The sequence below is a fragment of the Engystomops pustulosus genome, chromosome 2 (assembly GCF_040894005.1).
Source record: "Engystomops pustulosus chromosome 2, aEngPut4.maternal, whole genome shotgun sequence".
In the NCBI taxonomy this organism is placed as follows: Eukaryota; Metazoa; Chordata; class Amphibia; order Anura; family Leptodactylidae; genus Engystomops; species Engystomops pustulosus.
Genome location: NC_092412.1, coordinates 44,192,916 through 44,216,999, shown reverse-complemented (window position 1 = coordinate 44,216,999; position 24,084 = coordinate 44,192,916). Strand labels below are relative to the sequence as shown.

Sequence of the window (24,084 nt, the reverse complement as noted above, 5' to 3'; positions counted from 1 at the left end):
CTGACACTTTTAAACTAGTCCAGGTTTATCAGAATTCAGACACGGTGATTAACCTTTACTGGTCCAATATAAGACACATTGATTATTCTCTCCGTTAGGCTGGAACACACAACAAAGTCAAAACTCGACGGTGAAAAATTGGCTAAACTTTGGTTTTTCATGGTCGATCCACTAAGCATTCGTTATGATCTATCTTCTAGGAGAGATCTAAGAAAAAGGGTTCAGACTAAGACATTGGGGCTTATTTACCAAGGGTTCCGCGGATCGTACTTTTGTCTAATTTTCAAAATTTTTGGGACTTGCGCCACTGTGACAGGTATTTAACTGGGGATTGTGTTGCACACGGTTGGATTGTGGCGCAATTGCGCCGGCTTTCATGCAACAGAAATCGGGGGCGTGGCCATTTGACGATCCGACTGATTTGGACTGAGCACCGGATTTAATATTCAAATTGAGTTGCACCAATGCACTTGCATACACCCGGAAGAAGAAGGTGAACTCTGGCGGACCTGAGCAGGGAAGCGACACATATATTGGGATATCGGGCACACGATCTTCACGGTGTATTGTCATCGGACAATGCACTTCAGGTGAACTCCGTCGACCAGGTAAGTAAATGTGCCCCATAGTCTAAATAAATGAATGGCGACATAGGATGAGAGTTATCAGAAGTTTCGAGAGCAGACTGTTCTAATGATCAGAACCAATCATTTTCCCACAGAAGTACTGTATATAAAATCAAGGCTGAGCTCTGATTAAGAAGAGCACAACTGTTCTATTTGCCCATGGCAACCAGAAACTTCTGATAAATCTCCCCCATAGTCTAGTAAAAGAAGATCCCTGACCAAAGATCCAGTAAAACGTATTGGATCTAGTTCAGACATGTGCCGTACATTAAAATAAAAAAAAATTAATAAGAGTTACTTATTTTTAAGGGTCTATTTTTCACTTTTGGGAGCAGGAGCACTTAGTGTCTTGTAAATCATGTTCTCCAGTGTCTCGGTGTATTTTCTACAGTAAATTTAAATCATTTTGTAAAATGTTTTTTAGATTGGGATAGAAAAGTATTGGAAGACTGCAGTGTTATGAGACTGTCTCCTGACACAGAAATAGCATTTCCTTCTGTGTCAGAGATGTCAGGAAACTAGTACTAGTTCCATGTAAAAAAACACAAAAAAATAATCATTTGCCAATGCAAAGTTTTTGCTGGATAAAACCTTTAAAAGTTCTCCTCCTTGATAGGGAACAAAATGTGTTGGAGAAAAAGGAAAAGGCAACATGTAAACCTTTGAACAATAAATACCTTATAACCAGGTCCAAGCTGATGTATAGCAAAGATCTGTGCAGGGTTCAGGGCCTCGATGAACACATACACTGCTCCAAGTTGGCCACAAAACACTCTGTTAGCGTCGGCTGTCTCTGATGAACCAAGGAAGCATTTATCGTAGCTCTGGAGGGAAAAAAAAAGTATTTAAAAACTATAAATTAAATAATTAAAAATAAATCAAAGGAGTTTGCCGGAAATTACAGTTATTGCCTATCCATAGGAAAGGTGATCTGATCAATGGAGAGACCAGCGGTAAGAAAAGGAGTCTTATGTGCATGGCAGCTCTTCCAGTCAAGCAGTAGACATAATTCTGCAGATCCATTCAGTCAACAACTGATGAAAGTAGCTGAAAACAGCTCTGCATCCAGGGTCCAGGCCAGTGATGATAAACCTTTTAGAGGTTTAGTGGAGAAAACACAACTAAAACCCACTTATGCTCATTTCACAGTAATTTAAATTTACATTGATTTCAATGGGACTTTTAAATCATACGTTAAACCTCCGTTCTTTGGGGGGTTTTATTAGCAGAGGTGAGGGACGGTAGTGTGAAATTAGCCTTCTTTATAAACATGGCAATTAAAGCAGAAACTTATTTCTGTGTCCAACCCTGTGCATTTCTACTTGCTCCGTCTGTAGTCCATAGCAGCTAAGAATGTGTCGCCTTAAAATGTGGCACTGAACGAGGCAAGTCCTGGGGTTCCTCAGGTTGTAAGAGGCCTTGCATTTTGTCTCTATGCTGAAGTGATAGCCCACAGAGATGGCTCCAAGTGTCCCCTCTAGCACCCATGACACAAGTCCGCCACCACTGGTCTACGCAGTAGAGCTTCCCCGATGAATAGCAAATTCATATCCTATCTATTAGCAGGCTCTGCATGTAGTACCCCATCCCCTCTTAGTGTGAAATTCCTCTGGTTTCCTACCACACAACAACAAAAGGTCAATTTAGAAATAAAATCTGAGCCCCAATTGGGGCAGGAATTCTCTAGCACCAACAATAACTTCTATACAGTGACACGTAATATAGTGATGCTATACCTAGGATTCCTCTCTGCCCCATTAAATCCAGTACAGCTTCTTTAATAGGAACCTAAATCTTATTTCAGTCCTGGTTTATGAATTTCCAGCCTTCACGATTCTACTAATACCTGGGATTGTGGAGGTAATACAATTACTTTACCAGGGACGGTACGGCATTACCGATCACTAATAAAGTGACTTTCCGGATAATCTCACGAACGGCTTAGTGACCTCGGAATGAATACTCACGTCATTGGTGTTGACGTGCCACGCCATGTCCCCGTAAGATACTAGCTGGCCATTTACATAGCAGCGGATTTCACTGTTCCTCCAGCGGTTGTAGATGTGAACAATGCTGACCATGTACCACTGGAACGAATGAGAGTAAAGATGTTAGTACAGAACATAGCAGAGTATTAGTACATATATATGTCACCTTCACAGCTATAGTATTTGCATATTTCTCCGGCATTTGCAGTCAGTCGGGATTAATAGGTTACATTACTCTCTACTATGGAACATGAAGAAATCTCAGGCTGTGAGGAATGGAGAGGTTTTATAAGCAACATCTCTGTAGGTCTATTATTCATTTCTAAGTGTGACAAATGGCTGGGCAAATATTAGGAATAAAATGTTTGTATTATTTAGTCTTCTTATTGGAACTGTAATTTATTTGGGTCTTCAATTTAAATAGGCTACGGACACTAAGGACACATGGTGTCCAAAACACGTCAGTTCTTTCTCGAGAATATGTTGTATTTTTAATGCTTTTTCTCTCTTTTTGCATATTAATAAAGTGAGATTTTATCATTTCTTTTCCACAATATCGTTGCTGGAGTCTTGTAAGGAATATATTTTTTCTTGGATATCCCCAATTTAAATGCAGCTTATTTTATTGAAAAAAGGCTTTATTTTTTAAGCTGTAAACTATTTATCTAACAATCAGTTGTTGAGTCTACTAAGCACAGCACCAATGATGGTTATGCTTGGGTGCTGCAGCCCAACCTCATTCACTTGAGCAGTTCACGTGATAAACAAACGTGACATCAATAGGCAAGTGAAGTGAAGCAACTCCCACTTTAGTCAGACCACTGCCAATTTGATATTGATCTATCTTGAAGAGGTTGTACCAAATGTTATCCCCTCTACACCGATCACTGACCCCGCAGCTCATGAGAACAAAGGTCCCATTATCACTAATGGGTGGGGCGGCAGATTGAGTACTGGCCAGACACCTTCCATGCTCCAACTTATCCAACGCTCCTTTCCCACATAAGACTTTTTGCCTGTCCGGCTGAAATTACAAAACTTTAATAAATTCTTTTTTTCAAGACAAGTTCCAAGTTCATTACAAAAGGAGAGAAATATGTTTGGGGATTTCAAAATTTCTTGACAACCAACTCCCAAGATATTTCATTCTGGTCTATGTGTATTCTAAATGTTTAAAGTTGATCATCTTAAAATTTTCTTCTCTCATTTAATGGGTTAGTACGGTTCCAATCCTTTTTTCTTTCTTGCATACAGGGTATACAAGTGCAGAGAGAAGCGAGGCTCCGCTGTAGGTACAATTACTGCATTGTCAATCACATATTCAATTCCCAAAGAGAGCGAGCAGTAAAGTTCAGACATTCATTATAACCAATGTGAAAAGGAAATCGAAAACTCAATTGATGGAACTTAAGAATTTCAGATCCTGATTCATAATTTAGTTTGTGTCATGGCTGTAAGGCCATTCTAAGGCATACATCACGATCACAGAATCACAGGATGTTATCCAGAGACATGTTATTAAATATTTCCACTGGAATTAGCCTCGACTAATGAGTTCATGGAGAAATTACACAAAGAAAGAGACAAGGAATGAGAGATCGAGAGAGAGAACACACTAAGGAAGGGAGGAAGAGATAAGCACTAAGTACTGAGAAGTAAATGAAGAGAGCAATATAAGCGAGATATAAGACAGGAGGAAGTGATAGAGAGACGTGTAGAGTTAGGAGGAAACAAAGAAAGCGCAAAAGACAGGAAGAGACAACATATGGTATGTGGTGAGAGACCGAGACAATAAACGAGAGAAAAACTTGATAAAGGATGAAGGATGGAAAAGAGACAATGAGGAGCAGGGTATTCAAGAAAAAACAAGTGTGATGTGTAGTAGAAAATATCAATGAGGGAAAATAAAAGAGGACAGTAAGAAAAAACACGTGGAACATGGTTAGAGGAGACAATAAACGAGAGAAAAACGAAAAAAAAAAAGGGAAAGTGAGGTGGAAATGAAGAGAGCGCACCAAAGAGCAATAGAAAATATATGCTACCAGGTGAGAAACACAATAAAAGAGAGAAAGGTGTGAGACAGAAGGAAGGGAAAGACAGGTAAATAGTGAAAAGACAGCAAGAAAAAAAACATGTGGTACATGATGAGAGAGACACAATAAAGGAGAGAAAGAATGAAGGATGGAAAAGAGACAAGCCAACAGTAAGGAGGATATCAAGAGACACATGTCGAGAACTGAGACAACAAACAAGAGAAAGATGAGAGAAGGAAGGAAAGGTGAGGAGGGAATGTATAGACAGCAAGAGAAAACATGGGGCAAGACAATAGTGAGGAAGATATCAAAGGACAGCAAGAGAAAACAAGTGGGATGTGTAGCAGAAAATATCAAAGAGGGAAAAAAAAAGAGAAGGAACGCAAGAGAAAACAAGTACATGAAGAGACAATAAACGAGAGAAGGAAGGAAACGTGAAGAGGAAATGAAGAGAGCAAGAGAAAAAATGTGGTACATGGTGAGAGGGGATAGACAACAAATAAGAGAAAGACATAAAGAAGAAGGAAGGAAGGAAAAGTGTGACTTGTAATGAAAGAAAGAAAACAAGCCAAGGGGCAGGCAGCAGGCGACACTGCAAGAAAAAGAAAGCAATCAAAAGATAAAGAAAAAATAACCACAAAGGTCAGCAAAATGGTGACAGCAAAAAAGGTGACAGACGATATGACACGATCCATCTGAATCAGGGGCATAATAAAGGGGTAGCAGCCAAAGTGGCTGCTATTGGGCCTGCAGTGTCAGGGGGCCGCAGCAGCTGACCCGTCACACTAAAGAATGGAGAATGCACATTGTACATAAAAACGAGTGTATAAATGTGTGTATTTATGCAAGATTATTTAAATGTGTTAAGAACTGTGTGTATAAATGATTGTATAACTGTGTGTGAGCATACAAATATGTATATATTTATAAGTATAGAGGTGGGCCCCAGTCAGCAGTCAGCTATGGGGCCCTGCCTTTGCTACTAACACCCCTGACCTGGGTATAGACCAGTCATTGTCTTCAGTTATTAAAACAACAATAATTACAGAAGTCTTATGGGTCTGATAAAATGTCCATTCATCTGCGCCACTTCTGTTATTTGAGACAAAAAAAAATAGCGCTGTAGCTTCTGTGCAATTATCCACTCACATAATAACGTAAGTGCTAACGGAAAAGGTGCAGAAAAAGCAAGAAAAAGTGAAGGACAGATAGAAAGAAATATTGATGACTAGAGAAACACTGGGAAAGGTAAGAGGAGAGATCGAGGGAACAAACACTTCATCCGCCCTTGTGCTTCCATCATGGAAAAGAAATGCTGCTAATAAATGGATGGAAGATCATCATACGGGAATTTGTATCAGGAAGAGAGACCCTGGATGGTTGACCCTGACACAGGTTTTTTTCTTCTCATTTACCTTGCGTGGCTGGAAGTCGTACTTCACACAGTGCTGGAAACCTTTTCCTTTAGACTTCAGCGACGTGACGATCAAACAATTCCCCACAAAATGTGCAGAATAACCAACACCTTTACTGGTGCGAAAGCTAAAATCAGGAAATTAAAAATAAAAAAGTGGGATTATTATCAATGCACATAATAATCTTTATTGATATAGCACCATCATATGCCGTGGCGCTTTACAACTCATAGGGGACATATACAAATATAATACATATGCTTACAGAGTACAGCCACATGTAACCACAGGAGTGAGGGCCTAGCTCACAAGAGCTTACAGTCCATAAGGATGAACAAAAGTTATTAAAAAAAAGATGAAGACTCAAGTACAGGCGGTCCCCTACTTAAGAACACCTGACTTACATATGACCCCTAGTTACAAACGGACCTCTGGATGGAGGCAATTTACTGTACTTTAGTCTTAGGCTACAATAAACAGCTATAACAGTTATCACAGGTGTCTGCAATGAAGCTTTATTGTTAATCCTGGTTCTTATGACAATCCAACATTTTTAAAATCCAGTTGTCACAGAGACCAAAAAAATATTTGGCTGGGGTTACAATGATAAAGTATACAGTTCCGACTTACATACAAATTCAACTTAAGAACAAACCTACAGTCCCTATCTTGTATGTAACCCGGGGACTGCCTGTATAAGGGAATAACTAGTTGTATGTAATGGGGGATAGACCGAGGCAGGTGGTAAGAGGCATCCAAATATTATCCATTTTATTTTCACTTTAACCTACTGTAAGACTAATCCAATGAAACTTCGAAAAAATAACATTTCTAGAGGGAATGAAAATTTGCTTCTTGGAAAAACACCAAAAAAAAAAAGAAAAATAAAATATATATAATGTATATAATACAGTGGTACTTAGATAATAATATTTTGTGTGCACACCCTGCACACCAAGATATTTTTCCCTCTCATAACCTTTAACATGGGGGATAGTAAAGGTTTTCTAAATACATTCTCTGTATCTCATAATGTTGGCTTAATCAATCCATCTTAACTTGCAAAAAACAAACCCTCATTTGGCTACGATGGATAAAATATTATCCATTTTATTTTTCTCTTTTAACCTACTATAAAACAAGTCCAATGGAACTACTTAGTTCCAGTGGAACTACAAAAAAATATAATATTTCTACATGAACTGCAAATTTACATCTTGAAAAAAAATAAATAAAATTTTATATATATATATATATATATATATATATATATATATATATATATATATATATATATATATATATATATATATATACACTACATAATACAATGGTACTAAGATAATAATATTTTGTGTGAATACCCTGCACAGCAAGATTTTTTTCCCCTTCTCATAACCTTTAATTTGGGGCATAGTAAAAGTTTTCTAAATAAATTCTCTGTACCCCATAATGGTGGCTTAACCAATCCATCTTAACTTGCAAAAAACAAACCCTCGTCCAGCTACGGTGATAGAAAAGTCTATGGGGGATTTAGGTGAGGGAAAGGATCGACAAAAAGTGCTCGGACAAAATGGACAAAAACATGCAGGTCGGTAAGGAGTTAAATAATAAAGAAGTGTATTAAACAAAACCTGCACAAGAAAAATCTAAACTCTATCATTACGGTGGTTTCTAAGATGAATTACCATCTATAACATGTGCACATGAGCTAAATTACAGCCACCCGCTGTGACAGAGTAGTCACATTCGGCAGCAGCATTATGGCTTGTTTTACAATAGCTCAGGGAGATGTATACAAATGACGGCAGCTGCATTCTGTTGCTATCAAAATGCTCATGTAGCGAAAAACATTTTACCAAAAGAGACTACTACTACTAATTATTTTAGAGGGAAAATACTATTTAAAGGCAACATCTTTTGTTTCTCATAGATCCAGGCACTGTGACTGTGGTAATCATCTTGTATTTGTTATCCATGGCCATCTTTATTCTGAAATCAACTTTTAAAATGATGCTAATGAGCCTGAAGGGTTCTGGGGAGGCAGTTACCAGCGCTCTACATGATTCAGCTTCACAGGTTGTTACTGTGTACAAGGACACCACCCACTATGTCCTGGAACTTCCTCTGCTGCGGTGAGAATACATTAAGAAGGGAGGAGGGGAGACAGTGTAACAGCCTGTGAAGCGACAACATAGAGGGGCTCTGTTAACAATCTTCAGAGCCCTTTGAGCATATTAACATAATTGTAAAAGTTGACTTTAGAAGGAAGATTACCACAGACACAGTGCCTGGATCTATGAGCAAGTGTCCCAGGTTTATCGTGCTTGACTTTGATGGTGGATTTCCTTTAAGTTTTACTATGTTGCCCATCCTCAAATGCTGTCCCTTTTCATTCTGCCCTAGTTCACACAGCAAAGCCAACAAATTATTATATTTACAGAACATAGAAAGTGTCAGCCTAATGAACCAGCCACAGTGGTCAATGTGCCAACTACACTCCTGTCACTACCATCTTAGAAAAAGATGGCAGGCAATAGCAGCAACATGGGATAATGTATCCCATGGCCATTAAAGATATTAAATGGGGTAAATATCATAGCCTTAGACATCAGTCATGGGGTCATATTTTGCAAGCGGTGGGGTGTGGACAAGTTTTTCATTTCTATGTGACTAAATGGAAGCCTTTAGTCACATAGTCCAGTATTCCTGATATGAAATATAATTTCATGATAAATCCCGTAGGTATAAAACAACAAAACCCCGGCATGTTCATGTCCTTTATACACGAGCTTTTACCTCAATCATTGTAAAGCCTGGGATACATTCACAAGCCATACTAATAGCTGCAGGCAGCTGAATGACACATCAGGTGCGATATGTAATGGGAAAATGAAATAGAAAATTGTGCAGCCTGATGGGCAATAAATGCAAATCTGAAAAATGCCATCCGGTGTAAAGCTTGTAAAGGTCACAAAGAAAAATAGACCAAAATAGCCACAATAGGAAGAAAAGTGGTAGAATGTACAGATATTCAGTAAAGGATAGGATCAATGCAAAACATAAAACCTCATTAACAGTCTACACATATTTCGAAAGCCTTTGTTCCAGCACTGAGACTGTAAGACATACGCTCTCCTCCTCCTATTCATGTCTTCTAGCCGTACCGGATGACCCTGGCCCTCAGTTTTTAAGGCAATGGGAAATAGACTTACATGTCACACTTACACCTGAGAAGAAGGAGCACATCTTCCAGCTTTGCCATTGCACCTCAATCAGTTCGAGATACCAGGAAGCGGGGTATAAACTCATGACTAGGTGGTATAGGGTACCTACTCGACTGCACACGATCTTCCCGCTGGTGCCCCCCACATGCTGGAGATGTGGAGAAGAGGAAGGATCCTTCCTCCATGTGTTCTGGTCTTGTCGGGTCCTTGCCCCATTTTGGCAAAGCTTGCAACACTACATTTCCTTGATCTGTGGAGACTCTGTGGGACTGGACCCTCCTCTCCTACTTCTCCATCATTGTCATGTTTCAGCGCAAACATACAAGAAATCAATATTGCGCTTCCTAATAATGGCTGCCCCTTCTTGCATTCTAGCACTATGGAAGCAAACCAATCCTCCAACACTGCCCATGTGGGTTAACAAAGTAAATGATATCATGCGTATGGAAGACCTTACGTCTTCCTTGCACGGCACACATGCGAAATTTAGCAAAACCTGGCAACCATGGATCCTCTTTCAGCAATCGGCTGAGTACAGACAACTCTTATAAAGATCCGAGGTGGTCCCCCTTTCCGGACTGCTTCGGTTGTCCTCCTGCCACCCGGCCTGGGCGCCTCCTTCTATCCTCTTGCTCGCCTACTTGACTACCCCTTTAGCCCTATCCCCTTCCCTTACTCCCCTTATCCTATTACTTTCTATTGCTCCCCTCCCTATGTTTCTTTGGGGAGTTCCTTATGGGCACTTAATTGAGTCCAAGGTCTCCCTAGTGGTTTTTGTTATTGTTTTCTAAAATTACATAAAAATGGTGAGAGTGTGGTGGGAGCTGGGGTGTATACACGAAGAAGTACACCAAGAGTTGCATACTGGTATATTTTGTCATTTATTACGGTTTATGTTTGACTGTATGTACTCAATGTTACAAGGACTGCACTTGTGCTCTTTATTTGTACTCTTACTTCCAATTAAAACAAATTAAAAAAAAAAAAAAAAAAACAGTATACACATATATACATACGTGTGTGTGTGCACATGTATGTATGAATATATATGTGTCAGTCTATATGGGAGGGGGGGAGAGGGAGAGAGGGGGAGAGAGAAGAAGGGTGGGAGAGAGGGGGAGAGAGAAGAAGGGAGGGAGAGAGGGGGAGAGAGAAGAAGGGAGGGAGAGAGGGGGAGAGAGAAGAAGGGAGGGAGAGAGGGGGAGAGAGGGAGGGAGAGAGGGGGAGGGAGGGAGAGAGAGAGGGAGAGAGGGGGAGGGAGGGAGAGAGGGAGAGAGGGGGAGGGAGGAAGGGGGAGGGAGGGAGGAAGGGGGAGGGAGGGAGGAAGGGGGAGGGAGAGAGGGAGAGAGGGAGAGAGAGAGAGAGAGAGAGAGAGGCAGGGAGAGAGAGGGAGAGGCAGGGAGAGAGAGGGAGAGGCAGGGAGAGAGAGGGAGAGGCAGGGAGAGAGAGGGAGAGGCAGGGAGAGAGAGGGAGAGGCAGGGAGAGAGAGAGGGAGAGGCAGGGAGAGAGAGAGGGAGAGGCAGGGAGAGAGAGAGGGAGAGGCAGGGAGAGAGAGAGGGAGAGGCAGGGAGAGAGAGAGGGAGAGGCAGGGAGAGAGAGAGGGAGAGGCAGGGAGAGAGAGAGGGAGAGGCAGGGAGAGAGAGAGGGAGAGGCAGGGAGAGAGAGAGGGAGAGGCAGGGAGAGAGAGAGGGAGAGGCAGGGAGAGAGAGAGGGAGAGGCAGGGAGAGAGAGGGAGAGGCAGGGAGAGAGAGGGAGAGGTGACAGTCTGTAGATATGTGTGCTTGCTATAACAATGGATCATACAACATCCATTAGGTGTAAAAGTAAATTTTCATTTTATAAACTACACTATGTGTAGTATAGTATAACACAATCATACAAATACATCACTCACCAATAGAGGTAAGGTTTATCCTTGTCAACATTTATATTATTTAAAGGATCCATACGAAACCACGTGTTCAGTGTGAACCCATTCTGATAAGGCCACTTGGCAATAGGAGGCAGTGCAATAGCCTACAATGAGAAGAATAAAAATATTACAGATATTGGCACAAAAAATATCCATTTTTAGATGTTTCTGCAAAATAGAAAAATTTGCCCAAAGCAGTGGTATACTGTAAATGTTTGATCACGCCTAAGCACTGCATTATCCTAGAAAAGACAGCTGCTTATGAACTTGCTTAACCCTACAGGCTCTTAAATGGTTTGTCCAAGAAAAATAATTAATGTCCGATTCTGGGCCATCTGACTGATAGGGTGCCGAAATGCAGACCTTTTTTTTAATTATGGTCCCAAAACCTGGCTGATGTTGGGGTTGATGGTTGGCCACCCATCAATAAAAAATGATGACATTAGCTTCGCCTAGGCATTTATTCATCTACAGGAAAGAAGCTTTAAAGTATGTAAGACTATAAAACTGGGATATGGGCAGTGATAGAGGAAGGAAAATAAACCATTGCAAAAACATAATAAACTAGAAATACTCACCTCCGTCTTACTTCATGATGATCCCAGCGCTCTCTTCTGCTAGTCTTAACACGCTGGGAGCACCTAGCAAAGAAACTTATAGTGAGCAGCACGGGGACAAGATGTCCGGCACTCCGGGCTGCAATTATGCACGCCCCCGCACCGCTCTCTTCCATACTGGGAAAAATGGGAGAGCGAGGTGACGTCACCTGAGAGGCGTAAATTCATGGCTCTCGCGTGACATTACCACCCTCTCCCAGCATGGGAATGCCGGAACTGCTAATTACAAGTTTCTTTTCCAGGTGATCAAGATGAAGAGGAGCGCAGGTTAGTATTTCTAGGGTTTTTTTGTGTTTTTGCAATGGTTGATTTCCTTGATAGCTGGGAATGTATGTGATATCTGGGAATGTAAGTCAAATAAATGGAGTTCGAGGGTTCTGAAAACATAATAATAAAAAAAAAAGTTTGACATATAACAAATGTCACTGCCGCCAATCACTGGCCTCAGCAATCTCATGCCGAATACCGCTGAGGCCAGTGATTGGCAGCAGCAATAACGTGGTTATATTCTTATGTCATTGTTGCAGCAGTAAACATATGGTGGCGATACGCCGAATTATTCTTTTATCACACTTTTTATCATGTTTTTGATTTTTATTTAGCCAGAGACAACAGCGTTGTTTTATAGCTATAGTGAATGCATAGCTAAAACCACGGCACTAAAACTATACACTTGGAAGAGGTTTCGCATCAATAAAACACTTACTGCCGCGCTCCGTCCTGGGAAATTGAAGAACGTGTCGGGTCCATGTCTCTGTGGCATTTGATTCAGCACTGATAACAATTTCACCGCGTGCCTCGGCTGTCAAAACACCAAAGGAAAGCAAACGCTAAGTAAAAGCTCTCTCAGACAAACGTCCATAAACAGCAATGGATTACTGAATACTTAATTTAAGATGCGCCATTTGAGGCTACTTAAGTGAGCCGTTCAATCAGCGGGAGGAACATGTGTAAGTCTATGGGCCTCAGGAGACAGGAGATGGTAACCTCAAGCTGTAAAGTATTAGTACAGAGGATGCCGGTCCTGACCGCCGCTTACCCAGATTCCATTTTCTCCTCGTAACATACTGAAGAGAAGCTTCAGCTCCTTGACTGTGATACTGTAGCTGGCGAGCACTCCCAACATGTCCACCAGAAGATCTAGAAAGGGAGATAAAAATAACAGGAGTTCACCCTCAGCCCACCAATACATAACCCTTGTTGCTGTGCCAGCGGGGCGTCCCCCCGACACCATCAGGGGATAGAGATGTTTCATAAATCTGCTTTCTTTCTTTCATTATTCTGTCTCAATGCTAAATTTCACAGTTAAATACCCAGACACACTTTCATGAAGCCTCGCTGTGAGATCAGAGGGTCAAGAAAGCTTCAGAGGCTCAAACACATCAGGGGAGAGCGGACTTGGACAAAATGTAAATTTTTACAGCTTCTGTATAGAGGGAGATATGAAGAAAGTAAAAGCGAGTGAACACATTAGAAAAAATTGTGTTTGAGAGGGAAAAAGTGGTGCAGAAAACAGATATACAAGTATAAGTGTTTATTAAAAAAATGCATCTGAAGGCCACCAATTTTTTGTTCTTATAATTTTTTGGCAGGAAGAGATTCCCTGACAATCTAAAAGTAAATCTTGCTTCGGCAAGAGAAGACGCCTTTCTTATAACTTCCTCATACCCTTATTTTGAAGACTTCTCCTGTGCTTCTCCTGTTTTCTAGAATTTACCCCTTCAATGTATCCAAAATTCTTCAACCTGTTAAACCCTTGCTGACCACTTACCTCTTCTAAACTCGGCCTAAAAGTCTCTTTAATATTTTTTTAACATTGGCTCCCCTAACATGATAGGTGCATTGGTTTTCTTTCCTCAATATCTTGTATATGCTACCTTTTCCATACGGATAGATTTAACACACAGGTTTGCAACTTGACATAATGTTTAAAAAATTTGGGAGCTTTGCATTCCAAGAAGCATAACTTAGTTATTCAGGTTATAAATTTTGGCACCATGTATTGTAAACCACACAAAGAAACTAGTAGATGTCTTTATACATGTTCTGTTGATGCCTCTATTCATGGGCTTAGACCCAGAATTTTTCTAGACGATACTTTTATTGAAGTCCTCTGTTCCAGTCACAGAGGGAGGCACTGCAGTATAGAGTCAAGCTTCCCCGCCCTCCCCAGTGAGGCGGAGATAAAACTGCTTACCTGGCTGAAGAGAATTCCTGAAGGAGGGGTGAGGAGGTGTAAGACAGTGGCGGCACACAGTGGCGGCACACAGTGGCCCCTTTGTTAGTAAATTTCAGTACAGATTGTTTTGATATGGCTTGTGCACAGTACATTGTAAATCCACCAGAATATATAAAAGCTTCTTGTAGACACTACACTACCTGCAATTTGCATTAAATTATATTATATTGGGATGTTAACAAAAGCTTGTCCAGGGTAAAAGCATTCCAGGGTGTGCAATACAAGCGCTACAATACACAGCGCAGCTGAAGAACGAAAGCGACTGGTAAAAATTGGAATAGATTAAATGGCATGAATGCTAGAAAATATCACCTATTTTCTCTTAAATGGGAGAGTTTTATGAGCAAAATTATGTCTAAGGAAGCGGGAGAGAAGCTAAGAAGAGAATCTGAAGATAAATCCTCGGGGATAAATAGTACTTGACTGTATAGGAGACACTCGTGTATGAGGCTTACATGATGGATGGAGTAGAGGAATATATATTTATCTATGTATATTAAGATATTTATGTTATTTATATGAACATTTTCCTTTGCCATTTCCTAACATTTTTGTGTTCAACTAATGTCCGACCCTTTGATTATGTTATGTTACAATCACATTTGTAGGCATCTCAAAGTCATGTTTTTATCTTCTTATGTTTGTATCTTGTATTAATCCTCTCAAAGCTGGTGTGTGGAGACTAGCTGCTGTGACTCACATCCCCCCTTCCATTTCTACCTAATCCAACACCGATTCTGTCTGCCTTAGACAGAGGTTCAGTAGATACATCACAATTCAATAGCTAATGTCTGGAATTTTAAAGAAGACTTCAAAATATTACTTGGATGGATCATGTTTTATGTCTTCTTTGAAATAACAATTTCATTGTGAAGCATCCATTGAACTTGTGTCTAAGACGGTTAGAATTACCGTTTAGGATTAGGTAGAAGTCTATGGAAATGGAAGGGGGGAATGTGAGTCACAGCATCTTGTCTCCACCCAGCGGCTTTAAGAACACTACAAAACATGATACAAAATATGACTTGGGTGGATCATGTTTTATCATGTTTTGTAGTGTTCTTAAAGCCGCTGGGTGGAGACAAGATGCTGTGACTCACATTCCCCCCTTCCATTTCCATAGACTTCTGTGCTTTATAGAATGCAAATATTTTTTACAATATTAGTTAAAAATATATATATATTGTCATAGCCAAACTATGGTACTGGAATTTTAGTACCACCTGCATAAAAGAATTGTGGAGTTATATAGAAACGTTAGCTTTACATTCAATACATTCAAAAGATAACATCCCTTCTGATGATCAAATGACATTTTTGTGGAAGCCCTGCTCTCTTCAGTGTCCTGTAAAGGGACGTGTTTAAAGGAAATCTAGCATCAAAATTAAGCATAATAGACCAGGGACAATTACTCATAGATCCAGGCACAGTGATGTGTGGTAATCTTCTTAAAATATATGCTATTCATGGCCCCCTTCCTTCAAAATCAAAAACAGTGTAACAGACTGTCAAGCCAAATCACAGAGGGGCTATGGTAACCCCTCAGGCTCATTTGCATAATTTAAAAACATTGATTTTAGAAGGAATAACATGAATAACAAATATTTCCACCTTGATTTATGAGTAAGTGTCCCTGGTGTATTGTGCTAGATTTGAATAGTCTGAAAGGTGCAGGTCAACAGAGGACACAAAAAGTAGGGCAATAGTGGGTCAAAGTATCATGTAAAAATGGATAATACTCTCTTCTTTACTGCTAAACCAGATCTTCTGCAGTGGTCCAACCCGATGTGATCCCATAAACTTAACCATTAACTGGAACTTTGAAATTCTTTTTTAGTGAACAGATGATCCCCCCCCCCCCAACCAAACTTTGTGCTTGCAAAATTGTTTGGCATTGACCTGTGGACATAAAGGGATAGAGTATGTAGCATCCTAAGCCTGAGAAAGTCCAGACCAATACCTGCAATCATGTCGTCTACAGAGCTCATCTTCAGTAGAACTTGTTCAATGAGGCCAACTTCAGTGCTGGTCTGCAGGTTACGGACACTCTTCCGTAGAATAGCTGTGAACATACTCCAGATCTCGGCCTGGCACGTTACGTCACAGTGCTCCAGCAGCTCCGACATACAGGTAATGCTCTCTGCATCTTGAATGATAAAATTCATCTCCAGATCAAACTCTCCGCCGACCAACTGGAAACGGAAAGGAGAAGTGTAAATATGAAGGTCCTGCAGGATTCATTCACACAATACATCTACGGGAAGAATGATGAGACAAACTGTGTGCCCAATACTAATTATAATGAAACAATGTCATCTAATTGGAAGCATTCGTTAACAAGACGCCACATAAACAAACAAGTTATATGCAGAAAAATACAAATAGCAATTTGTTCTCCGGTGAAGGAACATTTACAGATAATTATTAATAAGCACACACATTTTTTTCATAAAAAGTAAAGTAAATGTCATTCTAATCATTTCTCCAGGGCTGGCCAGCGGTGAAATCATGACTGCGATTATGATAATCATTGAAGGCAAACAAATCGGCCGAATTTCCCAGAACGAAGATTGTGCCGAGACCAGGACACCCGAATTATAGTTATCTGGATCACCTGTTATCAGGTTCATTGCCAGGGTCTTAAAACATGTACCCACTAAATTCAATACGTATTTTGGAGGCATCTTAGATACAGCAGCTCAACTCTATGCAAGGTGGATGACTATATAATGGGAGGTTAGATACAGCAGCTCGGCTCTATGTAAGGTGGTGAGTATATAATGGGAGGTTAGATACAGCAGCTCAGCTCTATGTAAGATGGTGAGTGTATAATGGGAGGTTAGATACAGCAGCTCAGCTCTATGTAAGATGGTGAGTATATAATGGGAGGTTAGATACAGCAGCTCAGCTCTATGTAAGATGGTGAGTGTATAATGGGAGGTTAGATACAGCAGCTCAGCTCTATGTAAGGTGGTGAGTATATAATGGGAGGTTAGATACAGCAGCTCAGCTCTATGTAAGATGGTGAGTGTATAATGGGAGGTTAGATACAGCAGCTCATCAGCTCTATGTAAGATGGTGAGTGTATAATGGGAGGTTAGATACAGCAGCTCAGCTCTATGTAAGATGGTGAGTGTATAATGGGAGGTTAGATACAGCAGCTCATCAGCTCTATGTAAGATGGTGAGTGTATAATGGGAGGTTAGATACAGCAGCTCAGCTCTATGTAAGATGGTGAGTGTATAATGGGAGGTTAGATACAGCAGCTCATCAGCTCTATGTAAGATGGTGAGTATATAATGGGAGGTTAGATACAGCGGCTCAGCTCTATGTAAGGTGGTGTGTATATAATGGGAGGTTAGATACAGCAGCTCATCAGCTCTATGTAAGATGGTGAGTATATAATGGGAGGTTAGATACAGCGGCTCAGCTCTATGTAAGGTGGTGAGTGTATAATGGGAGGTTAGATACAGCAGCTCGGCTCTATGTAAGGTGGTGAGTATATAATGGGAGGTTAGATACAGCAGCTCAGCTCTATGTAAGATGGTGAGTGTATAATGGGAGGTTAGATACAGCAGCTCAGCTCTATGTAAGATGGTGAGTATATAATGGGAGGTTAGATACAGCAGCTCAGCTCTATGTAAGATGGTGAGTGTATAATGGGAGGTTAGATACAGCAGCTCAGCTCTATGTAAGGTGGTGAGTATATAATGGGAGGTTAGATACAGCAGCTCAGCTCTATGTAAGATGGTGAGTGTATAATGGGAGGTTAGATACAGCAGCTCATCAGCTCTATGTAAGATGGTGAGTGTATAATGGGAGGTTAGATACAGCAGCTCAGCTCTATGTAAGATGGTGAGTGTATAATGGGAGGTTAGATACAGCAGCTCATCAGCTCTATGTAAGATGGTGAGTGTATAATGGGAGGTTAGATACAGCAGCTCAGCTCTATGTAAGATGGTGAGTGTATAATGGGAGGTTAGATACAGCAGCTCATCAGCTCTATGTAAGATGGTGAGTATATAATGGGAGGTTAGATACAGCGGCTCAGCTCTATGTAAGGTGGTGAGTATATAATGGGAGGTTGGATACAGCAGCTCAGCTCTATGTAAGGTGGTGAATATGTAATGGGAGGTTAGATACAGCAGCTCAGCTCTATGTAATGTGGTGAGTGTATATTGGGAGGTTAGATACAGCAGCTCATCAGCTCTATGTAAGGTGGATGACTATATAATGAGAGGTTAGATACAGCGGCTCAGCTCTATGTAAGGTGGTGAGTATATAATGGGAGGTTAGATACAGCAGCTCAGCTCTATGTAAGGTGGTGAATATGTAATGGGAGGTTAGATACAGCAGCTCAGCTCTATGTAATGTGGTGAGTGTATATTGGGAGGTTAGATACAGCAGCTCAGCTCTATGCAATGTGGTGAGTGTATAATGGGAGGTTAGATACAGCAGCTCAGCTCTATGTAATGTGGTGAGTGTATAATGGGAGGTTAGATACAGCGGCTCAGCTCTATGTAAGGTGGTGAGTATATAATGGGAGGTTAGATACAGCAGCTCATCAGCTCTATGTAAGGTGGTGAGTATATAATGGGAGGTTAGATACAGCGGCTCAGCTCTATGTAAGGTGGTGAGTGTATAATGGGAGGTTAGATACAGCAGCTCAGCTCTATGTAATGTGGTGAGTGTATAATGGGAGGTTAGATACAGCAGCTCAGCTCTATGTAATGTGGTGAGTGGATAATGGGAGGTTGGATACAGCAGCTCAGCTCTATGTAAGGTGGTGAGTATATAATGGGAGGTTAGATACAGCAGCTCATCAGCTCTATGTAAGGTGGTGAGTATATAATGGGAGGTTAGATACAGCGGCTCAGCTCTATGTAAGGTGGTGAGTGTATAATGGGAGGTTAGATACAGCAGCTCATCAGCTCTATGTAATGTGGTGAGTGTATAATGGGAGGTTAGATACAGCAGCTCAGCTCTATGTAATGTGGTGAGTGGATAATGGGAGGTTAGATACAGCAGCTCAGCTCTATGTAATGTGGTGAGTGTATAATGGGAGGTTAGATACAGCAGCTCAGCTCTATGTAATGTGGTGAGTGGATAATGGGAGGTTAGATACAGCAGCTCAGCTCTATGTAATGTGGTGAGTGTATAATGGGAGGTTAGATACAGCAGCTCAGCTATACTGTATATAAGGTGGTGAGTGTATAATGGGAGGTTAGATACAGAAGCTTAGCTCTATGTAAAGTGGAAAGTTTATAATGGGTAGTTAGATACAGCAGCTCAGCTCTAAGGAGGTGAGTATATAATGGGAGGTTAGATACAGCAGCTCAGCTCTAAGGAGGTGAGTATATAATGGGAAGTTAGATACAGCAGCTCAGCTCTAAGGAGGTGAGTATATAATGGGAGGTTAGATACAGCAGCTTAGCTGTATAATTAGGCCATTGGCCCCGTGCTTCACATTTTATAGTACAGAACAGCAGTCCTGCACAGTGTATGGTGTGGGAATTGCATACTATTCCTATTTATATACAGACATACATGGCAAAATCATCTAATTTCTACCCTGGATTGATATGTGATTATCACGCGACTACTTTGGCTTATAACCTTTGTATAAAAGTAGAAAGCAAAGTCTTTACGGAATTACACGTGTGGATATATTGTAGATTTAAAACATTTGTGCTAAAGTTTTTACTGTATTGTGTGGATGGGATTTGAAACTTATCCCCTCCGTCCATGGATTTGACCCATCCAGTATATCCCCACAGAATAGGCTGATCTTGTGAAATTCGGGACATGATATTGGCGATGCAAAATTGGACGCCATCTTTTGAACACATCCCAGACTTATCATGGAAAAACCCAAGGTGTGTGGAATTACCCTAATGCTGAAAATTGCATCCAGAAGACTCCATAATACAGATGAAGCAGCTTTTAGTGTCCTTCCATGTAAAATCAATAAAAGATCATAGCCGCGTTTGAGACTCAAGGTCACTCCTCCATTGCTCAAAGAAGAAATCTCATTTGTGTACACGATTAATTCTCCTAAAAGCCTACAAGTTACCAAATGTACACGATAATTGCAGAGGGAGAATGCATCAAACTAACCAATTAACCTTGTAATGTAGACAGGGAAGGAAGACAGTGCGACCTAGCAGATCTCCATACTCGTGAACTATAACCGCAAGAATAAAACATGAAATCAGAGCCAGAAACAAATCTCAGACCAAAAATTCTGGCAGAACTGAAAAGTCATCTAGGGCGCAGCAAGAACCTGCCCGGACTACACAACGTGAACTCTGAAGGTAGATTAAAGGTTAAAGACTGCATCCAAAAAAAAACAGTAAACTAAAAGGCTCATACCTAGAGGTAAATAAGGCACAAACATCATTGGCTGTATTGTTTTTTTTATGCCAATTTTATACTTGACCTAGTAAAATAAGGTCTTGAAAGATCAACGACTATTGCATTGTTGCTGTTTAGTCAGGAGATTTTGGATTAACTTTATAGAGGTCTATGCAGGATTGTCATCTTGACAGGATGAGCCAAAGAAGAACTTGTCCATATGATTAGGATAACTGTACACATCTGGTAAGAAGGAAGCTACAATGTACTGAAGCCTCAACCAAGATGTTGTATGAAGCGCAAGCACTTTGTATGAATGTATTCAAAGGAAGACCACACAAGTTGTAGTGGAGAGCAGAGGGGCAGTTTGGGGACTGAGAATACGCGTGTTAAGTTATACTAGGTTAATAAACTGGGGTTCCCATTTCTTGGACAGTAGTAAAAGCAGCTAGAAATAGCATACCTCCCAACATTTGGGAAAAGGAAAGAGGGACAAAATGGCGGCACCGCAGACTTCAAATTCTGCGGTACGCCCCACCTCCTTCAGTGGTTTCCTGTCCCTGACGGGGGATCCAGTGAGTCTCGGTGAGGCTCAGGAGTCGCGGTGAAAGGGGGGAATGGGAGTCCCAGGTACCCCCAGGTGGCTGCACAGGTCCCCCGCCGAGACTTACCGGAGGGTGGTTACTCGGCGGCGGTGGAGAGGTGAATGCTGCGAGGTGCAGCGCAGTCTGTGGGTGCGGGCGGACTCCGGCACGCCTCCGATCCGGAGTGGAGGCGTGTGAGTGGAAGGGCGGCTGAGCGCTGGCTTCTTCCTCCCCGCGGTGGTCTTCTCCAAAATGGCGCCGACTCCACTTCCGGTGGTGACCGGAAGTGACGCGCCGCCCAGCGCCACATGGGAGATGATGTCAGAGGCGGGAATTTTAAAAAGGAGATCCCACACAGGAGTCCTGTGTGTTGTTCCTAGCACCCACAGCCAGCCACAGGAGTTGCTCCAGTCGTGGATGAAACAGGAGCTGTATCCTCACCACTGAATAAGATGAGTTCTAATGAAGGTGGTAGAGAGTCGGTGGACACCGCTACGGTAAAGTTTGAGTAGGGGGATAGTCCGCTGATTGGTGAGTGTGGCCTTACCATGCCTTTAAACTGGTTCTGATGATGTCTTATGTGATTCTTATTTTAGAGGGAAGAATCTCGTAAGGGGAAAGCCACTGTAAAGTCTAAGCATCATGCATGTAGAATCTGTGGAGATAATCTGCCTGACGCTTATTTAAAACCTAACTGTGACCAGTGTGTTCAGCGCCTGTTAGCACAAGAGCAGTCGACCTTGTTTGAATCCATGCGTATGCTAATCCAGCAGGAAGTACGTAGTTCTGTGCAAGAAATAAGGAGATCCCTCAGGTCAGAGAATTCCCCAGGCACTTCCAGGCAGTTTGAAGATTCTGGCCCTAGTTCGGGAGAATCATCTGAGTCAGAAGAGGAGGACAGGTCAGGCAGACCACTGTTTCCTATAGAGGATATTGATCATCTGGTGAAATTAGTAAGATCAACTATGGAGTTAGAAGATGAAAAGGAAGAACGCTCTGTAACAGACGTTATGTTCCAGGGTCTAGGAGAAAAGAAGAGAAAGGTTTTTCCTATCCATGAGAATATTTCCTCCCTTATCCAGGCAGAATGGCGCAAGGCGGACAAAAAGGTTTTTATCCCCAGAGCTATGAAGCGGAAGTACCCCTTTCCTGAGAAGGAGACAGAGATTTGGGACAAGGCGCCGAAGGGAGATGTTGCCGTTTCTAAAGTGTCTAGAAAGAGTGCGCTTCCAGTTGAGGATTCAGGTGTGCTTAAAGACCCTATGGATAAAAAGGCGGATGGCTTCTTAAGGCGTTCCTGGGAGGCAGCAGCAGGCGCATTCAAACCTAACGTCGCGGCTACATGTGTATCTAGGTCTCTTTTTGTTTGGCTTTCCCAGCTGGAGGAGAAGATTAAGGCTGGTGCATCCAGGTCACATCTTATCTCGGAGGTTACCACTGCACAAAAAGCCTCTGCCTTCTTAGCCGATGCCTCGGTGGACGCCTTAAGGTTATCAGCAAGATCGGTAGCCTTATCTAATTCTGCCAGAAGGGCCTTATGGCTGAAAAACTGGACAGGTGACCTTCCATCTAAAAGTCATCTGTGTAGTATTCCCTGTGAGGGGGAATTCTTGTTTGGATCTGCACTAGACAACATCTTGGAAAAGGCAGCTGACAGGAAGAGAGGTTTTCCTAGTACAAGGCCTCAAGAGAGGAAGTTTTTTCGCCCCTCAAGGCGATTTAGATCTCCTCAGAGATCCGGAGACAAGAAAAGAGGGGTGGCGACCCTCTAGGAGGTCTAAGGGATTCATGTTTTCCCGGCCTCAAGATTCCAGTAAACGTCCCGGTCAGCAATGACGCCAGGGGTCCTGTGGGGGGAAGGCTCTCCCTGTTCAAGGAGGAGTGGAGCAAGATTTCAGGGAGCAAGTGGATTTAGGGGATCATACAAGATGGCCTAAAATTACCTTTTCTATCCCCTCCCCCACAGCGTTTCAAGATAACCTCAGTGGCCGGAAGAGTAGAAAGACAGGCTCTGGAGACCGAAGTAAGATCCTTACTGAGAAAGGAGGTGCTACGGCGGGTGCCACTGCAGGATCGAGGGACGGGATTTTATTCAACCCTGTTCCTTATAAAGAAACCGGATGGCACATTCCGGACCATTATAAATTTAAGACCACTAAACTGCTACCTACAGGTGGAAAAATTCAAGATGGAATCGATAAGGTCAACCGTAAACCTGCTCTTTCAGGATTGTTTTATGGCCTCCATAGACTTAGCGGATGCGTATTACCACGTCCCTATTCATCCGGACAGTCAGAGATTCCTGAGAGTGGCGGTGATGATGGAGGGCAAGATAGAGCACCTCCAATTCAGGGCTCTACCCTTTGGAGTGGCGATAGCACCGAGAGTTTTCACAAAACTTATATCAGAAGTGGGAGCCTACATACGAAGATATCAGGGCACCTTTGTGCCATATCTAGACGACTTCCTGTTGATCGCGGGTTCAGCAGAGAAGTTACAGACCTTCATAAGGATGGTGATGAAGATCTTACATCGCCTGGGCTGGATGATAAATTTGAAGAAGTCCTCCCTTACTCCGGCCAGATCAAAGATATTTCTCGGCATCACATTAGATTCCACTCAGCAGAAATCTTTCCTTCCTCAGGACAAGGTGGTGAAGATTGTAGCCTCAGTGGAGAAGCTGTACAGACAGCCATCCCCTACCATAAGGGACATTATGAGGACTCTAGGTCTCTTTACAGCGGCAATTCCAGCGGTGCTCTGGGCGATGTATCACGCAAGGCCCTTGCAGCTCTTCATGTTGGAAAACTGGAGGGGGGACCAGTCCTCCTTGGACCAGAGGATTACACTTCCCCAACAGATCCTGGATTCCCTGAGGTGGTGGCTAAGAGAAGAGAACCTCCAGGCAGGCAGGCCTTGGAGAGAGGAGAATCCCCTATCCATGATTACGGATGCGAGCTCTACGGGTTGGGGAGCTCAGGTCAAGGGACTCTTGTTCCAGGGCGCATGGAACGAGGAATCCAGAAAAAAGTCCTCAAATTACAGAGAACTAGAAGCCATCCTGCAGGCAATCAGACGGGCTCTGCCGA

The 24,084-nt window shown here is 42.0% G+C and overlaps 1 protein-coding gene across 1 annotated transcript in view; it reads right to left on the bottom strand.

Annotated features, from left to right (window-relative positions):
* The window catches only part of NBEA (neurobeachin), a 429,733-nt gene that overhangs the window by 318,675 nt on the left and 86,974 nt on the right, over window positions 1–24,084 (bottom strand). Inside the window, 7 exon segments of the mRNA XM_072134427.1 lie at window positions 1,304–1,450; window positions 2,594–2,713; window positions 6,063–6,189; window positions 11,184–11,305; window positions 12,525–12,620; window positions 12,858–12,958; window positions 16,018–16,249. Coding sequence (XP_071990528.1) covers window positions 1,304–1,450; window positions 2,594–2,713; window positions 6,063–6,189; window positions 11,184–11,305; window positions 12,525–12,620; window positions 12,858–12,958; window positions 16,018–16,249 — 945 coding nt within the window.